This window comes from Aphelocoma coerulescens (assembly GCF_041296385.1).
Source record: "Aphelocoma coerulescens isolate FSJ_1873_10779 chromosome W unlocalized genomic scaffold, UR_Acoe_1.0 ChrW_unloc_scaf_3, whole genome shotgun sequence".
NCBI classification, from domain to species: Eukaryota; Metazoa; Chordata; class Aves; order Passeriformes; family Corvidae; genus Aphelocoma; species Aphelocoma coerulescens.
In genome coordinates this window covers 4,346,229-4,360,626 of record NW_027184082.1, presented here as the reverse complement: position 1 = coordinate 4,360,626, position 14,398 = coordinate 4,346,229, and the positions used below count along the sequence as shown (strand labels likewise).

The following is a 14,398-nucleotide window of genomic DNA, read 5'->3' as shown; positions in this document are numbered from 1 at the left end:
AGTGCTGGGCGACAGGGGAGTCCCCACTCCACCGACTGCCGCAGGGGTTTGCAAATTTCAGTCCTTCTTTTATGCAGGATCATTTCCTGTTAACTTATCTTTAAGGGAGTACTCTACGCATGTGTGAGCTTGTTGCTAGGGGGTCGTTTTCTGCCTTCTGGTGGTCGATGGCTGAAGGCAAGTAGTCTTCTTCAAGTGCCCTCTGGGTGACCCTTTCCATATTTGGTCAGTTAGTATCCCCTGCTTTTCTTCCTGGAGCTTAAACAATAGTACACTTACAGCACTTACAACCTTTACATATGGATTTGTTAAGACATTTCCTGTTATGTACGTTGTGGCCTGTGTCAGCTCTTTTCAATGAACAAAATACCCTTATTTATTACATGTTCCAACCCAAGACTGCGAGTTTCAAGGTCTTCAGGGTCCCTTCGTGGTCGCCAGCAACTGATGCCTTTTCCTGGTCTTAAAATCAGGAGTCACACACGGTTAGAAGGGGAAAAGGGATTTTACCTTGGTATTTATTTTAAGGATCCTTAGGTGTACACGTCCAGGTCATATACATCGAGATGTACCCCACCGAGTCTAACTCTGTCTTCGTCTTCTGTCTCCACACCTCTCTCTCTCCTTCCCCAACATTGGGTATAACATTATAGGTTTTACTAATTAGCATATCTATCAAAGATTCCCCAATGAGAGGCTCAAGTGAGGCCCCCTCCCCAAGGAACTTTCCCCTGGATGGTTCTATCTTGGTTTACAGAATGTGTTCTGGAGAGGACCTTGGGGTCTGGGGCACACTGATCTCTGGCTACGAAGCTTCTAAAATGTTTTGTCTCTTAGCTTAACAAACAAGTCCAAGAATGTAGGCAAAAAAGCACTAGGAATACAGAAGTTGTAAAAAGGTATAACAGGGGTATAAAGGAAAGGGCAAAAATCTTCATGGCATCAGTCTGCCCAAGATAGCGCCAGCAACCTTGTGGCTGTGCCCGCCATCTTGGGAGAGGACAAAGGACCCTCCATTTTGTGTCCCCCATCCCAGTTTCCCTCTGCTTCGCACAGCTTCATCCTCGGCCCCTCCCCTGCTCCACCCCTGTCCCTCCCGTTGGCACTCGCCCTGTGTCGATGGGCGTTCCCGCATTGGGCCCCTCCTACCTCGTAGCGCCCCTCCCCCTCCCCGGCTCCGCCCTACCGGCTCCTCCCTGCCCCGAAAGCTCCACCCCCTGCCTCACTGTGTCTCGTTCCCACGCCCTCTCTTCCGGTTCCCACGCCTCCCCTTCCAGTTCCCGCAGTCTGGGACCCAGAAGTGGGGATGCAATTCAGGTGCAGGCTGCACTGGTTGTGTACAACCGAGCTGGGGCATACCTCCGATGGGAACCCTTCCCTCATGCCGATTTAAAGGAGCTGTGCAAAGCAAGCAAGGAGTTCAGTCGAGAGTCCCAGTACTTTCGGAGCTTGCTTCTTGCCACTTTCTCCCCTAGAGTATTGGTTCCCCATTATCGGATCCCATGTCTTTGGGTGTCCCGTCCGATTATTCAATTAAGAGACAGGACTATGCGATTATATCGGATTTATTGCTTAAAATAACAAAACGCATCAGTCTTGAGGCATAAGATTTACAATACCTCCGAATAATGGCAAATAGTCACAAGATTTAGAGTTACATCATAATTTATAACTTTCTAATCCAATAGGCACTTAAAACAACACTTTGTTTTGGATTTATGACCTATCACCTGTGGCACTTCTCACTGCAATGCAGCTGCGTCTTGGCCAATAATTTCTCATGTCAGGTACACACAGATGTCTCTCTTATACCATCTACATTCTTAAGTTAAACTATATAAAACCACATTATTGTATCTAAAACCCTCTGTCAGGGTCTCCCCCCCCCTCCCCCCCCCCCCCCCCCGCCATGTAGCCCTGGGAGAGGGGCCCTGAGGGGACAGACACGGGGTTTCCCTGCCCCTGGTCAGCCTCGTTCCCCATTGGTTGGTTTGTGTTTCCCTGCGCGGGGCAAGGACCCTCAGGCCGGACTGTGACAGTTCCTCGGCAGAGCTCCGGCCGTGCGGCTGGAGAAATAAACATCTCTCTGAAACATCTAGCAAGAATCTGTCCACATATATATTTATTTTCCACAGGACTCCTGGTTTGATATAGGCGTGTTACAGTAATCCCCGCTGTAACAACCCTCCACCAAAATGCCCATTTACTTATAACTATAGGAACACAGGCTTGTGATCCTCTTGCTTAAGGTCTATAAATCTCTGTCAATTAAGCCCGACCTAGTCTCTTCCAGGGTTGTAAATCAAAGCCTCCTTTAATTGCAGGAGTTTCTACTCTTCTGTTTCCCACACCCCATGACATTAAGAATGTAATGGCTTGCCTCCTTTCCCAAACCGAATATCTTCTCTGGGAGAGGACATGGAAAAGGGCATTGCGAGATCTTCTTGCTTCCTACCAAAGAGATACCCAACGTGCAGTGCTCTCTTGGGACCACCTTTGAGGGGAAAAAGATTGGAGTAAGCCCCAAGATCAGGCAGCTAATATCCCTGAAGCAGCTCTGCACGACATCAAGCAGGCTGCCCAGAGAGCTCTGTTGCTTACTCCCACCACTGCTGTCCCTAAGATCCACTTCACACAAGTCTTGCAAGAGCGATCAGAACCACTTGTAGAGTTTGTAGAGCGCCTCACACAGGCCATTTGCTTGCAGACAGAGGGGCATGAATTCCAAAAGCAGCTGCTGACGGAGTTGGCCCTCTCTAATGTAAACAAAGCGTGCAAGGCAGTTCTCAGAGCCCTACCTTTAGATCCTCCTTCCACCTTCGATCTAATGGTAGAAACCTGTGTAAAGCTGGTGTCAAACACCCCCGAAATTCAAAATAATAAAAGGGGGAGGGTAGTGGGGGTGGTGAGTCAAGGAGGGAAGCCTCCATCCCAGAGCAGGTGTCACCGCTGTGGGAATCTGGGGCACTGGGTGAAGGGATGCAAAGAACCCCGGGCAGTAACACCTGTGCCTGAGCCTTTCATTCCAGGTTCGGGCCACCCAGGGCAGGGATGCTACTGCAGCCACCGACCGAACACCCAAGCACCACCCTTGAGAAACTGAGCAAGCAGCGTGATACAGCTCTGCATGAGGACATAAATGGAGCTGCTGTAACATCAAAAAAGGACAATTTACAGGACTGGACTGAAGCTGAGCTGGTAGATGCAGCAGTTCAGTTTTACACCTGGAAGCTGGGGAAGACGGTGCCAATCACCCTGACCTCCAGCCTCCTTGTTAAACAGACTGGCGATAGACTTGTTCCGGCCTGAGCAGCGATACCCATCCCACCAGAGTCAGACATGTTTATCACTGGACTTGCAGCATTGGAGCACCTGGGAGTTCAAGTCTTCCCGCCCATCCTTACCACTGATTGGGGCGGGAGGGGGGCTTGTGCTCCTGGTTGGATGTCATCATGCTCCTCTTTTTATTCCAGAAGGTGCTATGATCACACAAGGACGAGTCATCCCGAAAGGTTGCCTAACAACCCAGCAAGAGTCACAAGTGTTTTGGGCAGAAGTGATGGGACCCAATAGGCCAATTCTCAACGTCATCCTGATTCAAGAGGCCTGAAAACTCACCCTTGGACAACACATTGTAGTGTATGTGCCACATGCAGTAGCAGCAGTACTGGAACAGAAAGGAGGACATTGGCTGTCCGGCAACCGAATGCTTAGGTATCAGTCACTGCTGTTAGAACAGGATGATGTTACCCTGAAAACAACTTCTGTTGTTAACCCTGCCATGTTTCTGTCCTCTACCTTAACTGACGATATGCCTGAGCATGACTGTTTGCAGACAATCGAGAAGGTCTATTCTAGCAGACCAGACCTGAAAGACGTGCCCCTAGAAAATCCAGATTGGAACCTGTTTACAGATGGGAGCAGCTTCATGAGAAATGGTAAACGAATGACAGGTTATGCAGTAACCACCCAGGACAAGGTGATCGAGGCGAAGGCCCTGCCAGCAGATGTGTCATCGCAGAAGGCTGAACTGATTGCATTAACGAGGGCCCTAGACCTGAGTGAAGGAAAGAAGGTAAGTATATGGACTGACTCTGAATATGCATTTAGTGTTGTCCACGCCCATGGAGCCATCTGTAAGGAGAGAGGACTGTTGAATACTCAAGGTAACCAGATCAAACATGCTGAACAAATCCTTGCCCTCTTGGAGAGCATCAGAAAACCCACAGAAGTAGCTATCATGCATTGTAGGAGTCACCAGAAAGGGAAAACCACTCCAGAATTGGGAAATCACTTTGCTGATGAAACAGCAAGAAGGGCTACAGAAAAAGGTATTCTTGCAGTAATTCCACAAAAAAAGATTGAGTTGTCAGGGTTCACCCCAAAATATGATCAGGCAGACCACAAGTTAATTAAGTTTCTTAAGGCTGAGATCACAGAAAATGGATGGGCTGTTACACCAGTGAAACAGGTTGTAGTCCCACCTCTAATCCTTTGAGAGCTAGCTCAAAGAGAATATGAAAGCACACATTTCGGGGTTGAAAATCTTCTGAAACATCTGAAAAAGGTAGTAATAGGAAAAGGAATGACAGATATTGTACAATCAGTAGTGAGCAAGTGTGAAATCTGCTGCAAAAACAATCCTGATACGAGGAAAAGAGTTATGTTAGGAGTAACAATTGCAGGGGATCCTCCTGGAGATTACTGGCAAATAGACTTTGCTGAGTTACCACGCAAAGAGGAATACAGGTACATACTGGTATTGGTTGACACCTTCAGTGGATGGCCTGAAGCTTACCCCTGTTGCACTAACACAGCCAAGGAGGTGGTGAAAGTTTTGCTTAATCATATAATACCAAGGTTTGGGGTTCCTTTGGGTATGTCATCAGATAGGGGACCACATTTTGTTGCAAATGTGATTCAAGAAGTTAGCCGGATTTTGGGAATTGCTTGGGATCTGCACACACCTTACAGACCCCAAGCAAGCGGTAAGGTGGAACGCATGAATGGGACCCTTAAGGCACAAATTAGCAAAATTTGTCAAGAGACATCCATGATCTGGGTTCAGGCCTTGCCTATAGCCTTATTGAGGATCTGCATACGACCGAGGCGGAGGGATAACATCAGTCCCTATGAAATATTGAATGGCAGGCCATATCAAATTCCACATGTTCCAGGTGAAATTCACATGAGGGGAAAACTTGATTTGCAGAGATATCTAATGGCTTAAGGTTCTACTTTGCAGAAGCTCCAGAACTACATCGTGTTATCCAGACCCATAGGACTGGACACACCTGCACATCCCTTCCAGCCTGGAGACTGGGTCGATGTTAAGTGGTGGGACAGTGATCCTCTACAGGCCAAGTGGAGAGAACCGTTCCAGATTTTGCTGACCACCCTCACCACAGTCAAATTTGCTGGCAAAGGACCCTGGATTCACTACTCCAGAGTTAAGAAGGCTTCTGCTCCTGAAACAACTGAGAAAACAGAGACTGATACAAATGAAGATGATGTGGTTTAAATGATTTTTTCCTGTGCTTATTATCTACACAGTTGGTAACTCTGGCTCAGGTTTGGAACCAAATTTTGCATAGGATTCTAGTCCAAAGTGTATCCAAAGACATTCATTTGAATACAAAACTAATAATTGACAGGTAAATCAAAGTGAAAAGATCAACAAAATTTGTTTACAATTTGAGAACTAACTTAGATCTTTCATTGGATAACATTCAAAGCTGATTGGATCTTCCACACTCTGGTTTCATGGTTACCAAACTGATCCCGGACTAAAGATTGTTTGTGGGAGACAGAGGAGTAGAAATTCCTGCAATTAAAGGAGGCTTTGATTTACAACCCTGGAAGAGACTAGGTCAGGCTTAATTGACAGAGATTTATAGATTTTAAGCAAAAGGATTACAAGCCTGTGTTCCTATAGTCATAAGTAAAAATGTACACTGGGTGTTCTGGTGGAGGGTTTTAAATATAATAGTGTGATTTTATATAGTTTAAGTTAAGAATGTAGATGGTATAATAGAGACATCTGTGTGTACGTGACATGAGAAGTTATTGGTCAAGACATAACGCAGTTCTTGAGCTCGAGGCACAAGCTCTGGCGTGCCCCAGGTCAGAGAGAGTCCAACTGCATTCTTCTGTGCGTCGCAGAAGTGACTTCGGCATCAGAAAAGGTGCTGCTGACTGATCTAGCTAGCTGGCTTCTTTGCAGAGGGAACACGGCAGGAGCCAATGGTATTGGCTCACGTTAGCTCGGAGACAAAGGAAGAGAGAGGCTGTTCTGGTCTGGCTTCTAACAGGTTTATTGTTAGAAGTTTCGCAACCCGAACAAGCTCGGAAGGGATGGAATGGGATGGGATCCTCCCCCAAGGCTTTTCCTCAGTTTTATAGAGAGTTTGAAAACCGTGGTGAAAGGCGAAAACAACCAATGAGTTACAAGCCAGGGGGAGGATACAATGTAACAAGAGCCACTGGGGGAAACTGAGAGGCGGGTGTTATAACAGAGAACCAATGAACAACTGAATAACTGAGAATTTTCCCAAACCAGGGGAGGCGGCTTGTACCCGGGCACCACCCGGGGAGATGCGGCTTAGGCTTCTGAGCCGCCCATCGACCCACCCTCTGAGTCTACCTCTTCGGGAAACTCGATCCAGGGGATGGGCTGGGATTGATTGGCATCACGCTGCCCCAGCCCCTCAGTGGGCTGGGTCACCGCAACAAAGACACAGCTGCATTGCAGTGAGAAGTGCCACAGGTGATAGGTCATAAATCCAAAACAAAGTGTCGTTTTAAGTGTCTATTGGATAAGAAAGTTATAAATTATGATGTAACTCAAAATCTTGTGACTAGTCGCCATTATTTGGAGGTATTGTAAAATCTCATGCCTTGACAGAGGTGTTTTGTTATTTTAAACAATAAATCCATGTAATTGCATAGTCCCATCCCTGAAAGTTATTTCCTCTGACAAGTGAACATGCGGGAAATTCAACAATTGGTGCCCGGTGTGTGGAGGATTTACGGCGGTGAGGTCGGAGTCGGGAAGAGGATGACCCCGGTCAGCGTGAGCCTGATTTAGTCGTACCCTGAAATGAAGGGTGATCCAGCGGCAGCTAAAGCTGAAAGGAAGCCTGAAGGAGGATTGCTGGCCAATTTCTCCCATAGCACGCTGGTAGAACTGCCTTCAAGGTTGAGTGAAGGTAGGGGCTGGGTAGGAACTAAATGGGTTAAAATATTTCAAAAGAACAAAGGGATGTTTATAATAAATTAGACACCTTGCTCAAGTTACATTATGAGCCTCTTCCCAGTAGAGAAGTGAAGGATTTATTGCTTTGGGTTTTCCGTAATTGCCCAGACATTGACTTTGAACTTCTTCTTACTAAATCAGCCTGGGATGATATTGCTACTAGACTTTTTGATCTCGCTTTGAAACGCGATAAGGCATTGGCTGTGTTAATCCCTGCTTGCCGAGTGGTGATAGAATTATTGAACAGCTCGGTGATTAATGGCGACTCTGAAATTTCAACTGCGCCACGGGCTCCCTTACAGTCGTCCCCACCGGCAGCTTGTGATATTGCACCCAACGGGGGGGTGGTGAAGAGAGGAGGGGGGAGCCCTCAGAAGTGATGCATGGTGCTGGAGGGCAGGAGGCCCCAGAAATTACAACTCCGGAAGTGACATCTCAGGAAATGACATCTCCGGAAGTGATGAAAACAAAGATGGATGCCCCCATGACAACTCAGAGGGTTGCTAATAGCAAAGCCGATGTGCAAACTCAGGATGAGTGTTTACTATCAATGGATGAATTTGATTTAAGCCTTCAGGATATGAATAGGCTTTCCTCTGCCGATAAGCAGAGAGAAATAAATCTGAGAGAAAAGCCTGCTTTAACAAATTGGAATGTTATACATCGGGAGGTATCTAAGGAGAATGATCTCATTCCAACTTGTAAATCATTGTTAGCCTTGCCAGTGAGATATGAGAGAAGAGGAGCAAACCCAAGATGGGAAGCCCTAGCACATGATGATATTAAGGATTTAAGGAGAGCTATAAAAGAGAGTGGCTTGGGATCTCCCTACTTTAAGTAGCTGTTTGTTACAGCGGGGATACTGTAACACGCCTATATCAAACCAGGATACCCGTGGAAAAGAAATATATATGTGGACAGATTCTTGCTAGATGTTTCAGAGATGTTTATTTCCCCAGCCGCATGGCTGGAGTTCTGCTGAGGAACCCTCACCGTCTGGACTCAGGGTCCTTGCCCGCGCAGGGAAGCACAAAACCAACCAATGGGGAACGAGGCTGACCAGGGGCAGGGAAACCCTGTGCCTGTCCCCTCAGGGCCCCTCTCCCAGGGCTACATGGTGGCAAAACCAACCAATGGGGAACGAGGCTGACCAGGGGCAGGGAAACCCTGTGTCTGTCCCCTCAGGGCCCCTCTCCCAGGGCTACATGGCGGAGGGGAGGAGACCCCCAACAGCTGTTAAAAGCAACTTTAGATCATGTGGACTTAACACCTTTTGACTGTAAAAACATTGCTTCCATGCTTTTGACTGATTCACAGTATTTACTGTGGGATTTAAAGTGGCATAGACTTCTTGGAAAACTGATAGAGAATTATGCAGGAGGTCCTAATGCAGCTCTGACACTTGTACAACTGGCAGGAGATCCACCTCATGACAGGCCAGAAGATCAAGCAGACCTGGCAAGGGCGGTCCTTGCTGACCTCAAAGAAGCAGCTAAAAAGGCACTTCTGTGTTGGACGCCGTGGCGGGACGGGGAGCTCGGATCCCCGGCGGGGGGAGAAAACCAGACACCAGCCAATATGGTTGAAAAATACACTCCAATTTATTAGCAGTCTAAAGGCACTTATATAGTATACCAGCTTGTTAGCTCCTACGTGGTTTAACGCTTATCAGGACATATTTCTATTTCTACACAATCGGACTACATTGGCAGTTTTCCACAGTCTTGTTATGTTCAAAAGAATTTTGTCCTTTCCTCCCTTATACTCCTAGATATCGCACCTGCAAGTACGTTACTCCCTGAAATTTCTCAGGCTGAAACTGTTCTGCTTTACAGAGACTTTCCCACGGAAAGTGTCTCACACACACAGGCCCAAAAACCTCCAGCTCAATAGCTTGCACACTTCTTTTATTGATCCCAATAAATCCATTCTCCAACACTTCTGCAAATTGAGCCTGTGGGTTCTCCACAAGGTACCTATATACAAATCAAGCAGGGTCCTACTGAGGCCTTTTCTTCTTTCATTGATCGGCTGACCCAGGCTTTGGAGAGACAGTGTGATGATGATGTTGCTCGTCCAATTTTATTATGGAATCTTGCTTGTGTTAATGCTAATGAGTAGTGTCAGCGAACTATTAGAGCTTTACCAGGGGTACAAGCAAGTATTTCAGATATGCTTGAAGCTTGTAGTAAAGTTGGTACTGCACAGCATACGGCTGTCGTCCAAACTGATACATTAGGAGAAAGACTGGAAAGAGCTATTACCAATCAAGCTGAGATGATGGACAAAAGGCTTTCTGCTCAAGCTGAGGTGCTGGATAAAAGACTTGTAACAGCACTTCATGCTCTTGCTGTAAGCAATTCTCAAGCATTGCCACAAGCTTATACAGCTAAGAGATAAGGGATATGGTAGAGGGATTCCTTGTGGAACAGGGGCATATGATACCCCTGGAAAGATTGGACAACCCAGGGTTGCTGAGGAAAAAAACCCCTGAACTGGCCCCAGGCTGCAAGCAAGCCTGGAAAGCACCTGGCTGCAGGCAACCCTGAAAGTCCTTGGCAAAGCGATACACTGGTGAGCTCCCCCGCGGATTAGAGGCCGTCTAGAGGGACTGGGCGCGAATCTTTGCAAAAGTAGATATAACCTTGTATAGTTAAACAATAAAATGGAGAACAATGCTCAAATCATATCGGTGTATGTGTTGTTACTCTGGCTAGCTCTTCAGCACTCGGGCCCCACCCAAAACCTGGCACATGAGCAGGGACTCAAGTGATTTTCACTTAGATGCGGTTTGTTTTCGCTTGAATGCGGCAAGACTCCGGATCATCGCAGATGGTGAGGAGCCTGGAGAGCTAGATTGGGAGTGTCCCAGCAAAAAAGTTGAGTGGAGCTGGAGACCGGAGCTTGCACGGCCAAGTGGGCCCCCGCAGGTAAGAAGCTATGGAATACGAGGCTGGCACTCGTATGGCACTGGAAGACACCTGGCAGCAGGCAGCCTTGAAAATCCTTGGCAAAGTTATGCACTGGTCCGCTCCCCTGCTGCTTAGAGGCCATCTCATGCGAATAGGGCGTGAATCTTTGCAAAGTAGATATAAGTTGGTGTAAGTAAACAATAAAGGGGAGAACGATTCTCAAATCGTATTGGTGTTCGTGTTGTTACTCTGGCCGGCTCTCCTGCACTCGGGACCCCCCTCCCGCTAAACTGGTGGAGGGTTTTAAATATTATAGTGTGATTTTGTATAGTTTAAGTTGAGAATGTAGATGGTATAATGTTGGGAAATAGAATTATTGGGATCAATAAAAGAACTGTGCAAGCAATAGGCCTGGAAGCTTAAGGCTTGTGTGTGAGAAAACTTTCCATGGGAAGGTCCCTGTGTGAAAAATAACAAGCAGGCCTGAGGAACAGAGAGGGAGTGAAAACTTGCAGCTGTTCAGATAAGACCCAGAGCAGGGAGAGACACCGAATTCTTTTAATCATAACAAGACTATGGAAGCTTGCCAATGTAAGTCCAATTATGTAGAAATGGAAATGTGTTTTGATAAGCTTTAACCCACTTACGAATTAACAAGCTGGTATACTATATAAGTGCCTTTGGACTGCTAATAAACGGAGTTTGCTCTTATCAACCATATTGGCTGGCTTGCTTCTCTCTCCCCCCACCGGGGGCCCGGGCTCCTCGTCTTGCTAAGCTTCTAACAGTATAATAGAGACATCTGTGTGTACATGACATGAGAAGTTATTGGTCAAGACACAGCTGCATTGCAGTGAGAAGTGGCACAGGTGATAGGTCATAAATTTAAAACAAAGTGTCGTTTTAAGTGCCTATTGGATTAGAAAGTTATAAATTACGATGTAACCCTAAATCTTGTGACTAGCCTCGCCTCGTATTACAATGAGCTCAAAAGTCATTTACATCCACGTTGCACTTGTGCAGTGTTGTCTGGTGGTCGTGGGCAGGAGTCTCCGGGATGAAGTAAAGGGTCTTCCTCATTCTGAACTTTTCACCTTGCTTCCCTGCGCATGCTCTTTATGTTCCTGGCCCAAGTCCAAACTTCAAGGCTGGTTTAAGTTAGTTTTAGGTTAAAAACAGGATCTTTGGTCAAGATTCCTTCCCTTTACCAATAATCTTCAATCTTCTCATTCTGCTTTGGTAGGCACAATAAGTGTTGAGCAAGCTGTATGCATTGTTTTTAACTAAAAACTTCTTAGCAAATCATTAAACGTCTGCTTCCCCATCTCCCCCTGATTCACCCCTTCCATCCTCCCTGGCTCCGGGAGTATCGCGATGAGTGAAAGCCAGGCTGGGGTTTCTGGAGATAGTTGGGGGCGGGGCAAGGGGCAACTCCTTCCTTCTGGGCAGGCTTTTTCGGCTGGCCATGCTGCTGGTGTCTCTGACTAGGGATACTGTTGCTTTGTGAGTTTTGCCTGTTTCTTTATGTTTCTTTTTCCTTCGGCACTGTGACTGGACTTGCTAGCTTGCTTCTCTGCTGCTCTGCTGTTGGGGAGTCCAGAGACAGTGCGTGCTGTGCCAGGACCAGGGAACACCCTTGTTCCCCGTGGGGGGCCACCCCCCTCCGCACAGCTCGGACCCAGGGACCTGCCATCACCAGTGAGAAATCCCAGGGAGCGATTGCCTGCCCACTGTTCTCTGCCGCTGTTTCAGAGCTTCTTGCTACACTGTAACCTGACACCTGGACACCCTGCAGCTTCGGGCACGGCCCCAGAATTTCTGCTACTTTTTGTTCATCACTCCTGGGGTGAGCCAGCCTCTGCCATTCCATCTTGCTGCTTCTGAGGTTCCTGCTACAGCTCATTTTGCTATCCAGAGGGGCACCAGGATCGGCTGCCCCTGGGGGTTTGTAAAGGAAGGCCGTTTTCTATCCCTTCTGCTGGTGTGTTCGCCCTTGTCACGTGAGAGAGACAACCAAACTCGCACCCCGGTGACCCCCGCAGCAGCCAGGGAATCATCGTACCTGCCCTGCCCAGCTGGGGAGCCACCAGCGCCCCTGCCAGCAGTGATCGTAACTACACCAAAAAGAAAGTGCCTGCAGCCGAGAGAAGGCTGTTACTGGGTTTCTGGTTTTGTTTGTTATTGCTGCCACTGTTGTTGTTTGTTTGCCTTGTTATACATACTAGTAAAGAACTGTTATTCCTTTTCCCATATCTTTGCCTGAAAGCCCCTTAATTTCAAAGTTATAATAATTCGGAGGGAAGGGGGAGGTCATATTTTACATTCCAAGGGAGGCTCCTGCTTTCCTTAGCAGACACCTGTCTTTCAAACCAAGGCAGATTTTGGTGCCCAACGTGAGGCCTGAGGGCATTGAGAGGAAAGGGTGAAAAAGGAATAACAGTTCCTGGGTAACCTAATTTTTGTGTGCTGAATGTAGAAACCTCATTAGGTGGCATCATGTGGTCTAACTTACCCTGGTTAAGGTGGCACATGGTTGTGGCTATATTTTTCTGTAGCAATGATAAATGAAGACACATGGACTCCTTTGGGCAATGGCAGAGAGAAATCATTTATTGCAAAAATCCAGGCCATTTAATGCTGTATTCAGATGCTAAGTTCTTATCTATTTACATTATTGTAAAAGACAACAAATATGCATTGACTTCCCGCCACTGCAGGTGTTGCTGTTCACACATTCTCTTACCCAATCAGCTTTCTGATCATGCAGTGTTCAAGCGTACCCCTAACCAATCACTATCCTGAGAAGAAAGATGTGTCCCAATGTCTTTACAAACAATTTGATGAGTGTTAACATCTTTGAAATGGGTTTCAATGTCTCTACTGACTTAGGGAACAGCAGGTTCATTACTGGGCCCAGACAGCTTGGCTCCTGAAACTGACAAGGGTCTGCACAAGCCTGAACTTTGGGGTAAAACAGTAGGTAGGCGGTTGGGGAAGGCTGTACCTTCCTAGTATCTCAGCCAATGGGGAAAGGAAGAGGGCAACATGTGGCTGGGAGTTAGGATAAAAGGGAGGCTGCGCCCTCTGAAACCTTGAGAGAGAAAACTCTGTGGGCGTGTGCCCCAGTGGACTTCCTCCCTTTATTCAAATAAATTTGAAGGACTCCTCTGTCTCCTTTTTGGACATAAACCTCTGGTGTTTGTGGATTTTACTGACAATTGAGGGCTCTGTATGGGATCCTTTCACCACCTGGGTCCAGCACACAGCAAGAGGAGCTGGAGGTGCGCCTCACTCAGTTTTGGTGACCAGCTCCCTTTGGCGCTGGCTGGCACCGGATGATTGATTGTGTGATAGATACATATTATAATATTGGCTTTCTGCAAATCTTAAATTGGATGCTATATGTATAATGTTAAAGTAGCTTTGTGACACTGTTGGGGCTGCCCAAGGCAGCACAGCGTCCAGCTGCAGACATCCTTGGCTTCTGCTGCTGCAACAGGCAGGGGTTGGCTGCAGCCTGCAGGGAAAGCTGTCAGCTGCAGCCTGCAGGGAAAGCTGGCTCCTTTGCAAGGAGTGAGCCCCAAACAAAGGTGGTGTAAAAGCTTCGGCAAAAGCAAAGGATGAGAGAGGAGTCTCTGTGTAGGTTCCAGCTGGTTTATTGCCAGTGGAAAATCCAGGGACAAAGACCAGAAAAAAGGGGAAAGCACAGCATTTTATACAGGGGTGGAACAAAGGGAAACAACCAATGGGGATCAACTGAGGAGGAGGAGAGAACAGGGGAATAACCAATGAGGATAACTTAGGGGAGGGAATTACATGAGTAGACCAATGGGGCATTGAAGAAGGGAGAACTTTCCAGAGCTAATGCATAAGCAACTACGGGAAATACATAAACATGAACTTATACATAAAACTGGGTGGACAACTCCTGAACCAATAAACTTAAAACATGTAAACTAAGAACCACTAGGAACATGGGAACTCACTGTAACCAAGGGGTGAGAATCAGACCTCAGTGTTCTGGAGGCCTGTCCACCAGTTCTCTGCATGCTCTGCTGCAGTGGCCACTGCCACCTGCACTGCAACATATCCCCCTTTTTTGTTTTTAAAAAACAATTGGTTATGGCTTTAACTAAATAATTCTTGAAACAAATTAAAACAAACAGAACAAGAACAAAAATCAGTATAAACCAAAGTATTGGCTTAAGAATTGAAGCACCCCATCCCGACA

The 14,398-nt window shown here is 47.0% G+C and overlaps 1 protein-coding gene across 1 annotated transcript; it reads left to right on the top strand.

Moving 5' to 3' along the window:
• Positions 1 to 2,338: 2,338 nt before the first annotated feature.
• Positions 2,339 to 5,839, top strand: LOC138102869 (uncharacterized). The gene is made up of 2 exons (XM_069000635.1): positions 2,339 to 4,075; positions 5,246 to 5,839. Exons 1-2 carry the CDS (start codon positions 3,707 to 3,709, stop codon positions 5,519 to 5,521), a joined length of 645 nt encoding a protein of 214 aa, XP_068856736.1. The 5' UTR covers positions 2,339 to 3,706; the 3' UTR covers positions 5,522 to 5,839.
• Positions 5,840 to 14,398: the final 8,559 nt, after the last annotated feature.

Coding starts and splice junctions, on each gene's coding strand:
- LOC138102869 (XM_069000635.1), top strand. CDS start 3,707: ATGCTTAGGTATCAGTCACTGCTGTTAGAACAGGATGATGTTACCCTG. Junction 4,076..5,245: donor ACCTGAGTGAAGGAAAGAAG/GTAAGTATATGG, acceptor TCTACTTTGCAG/AAGCTCCAGAACTACATCGT.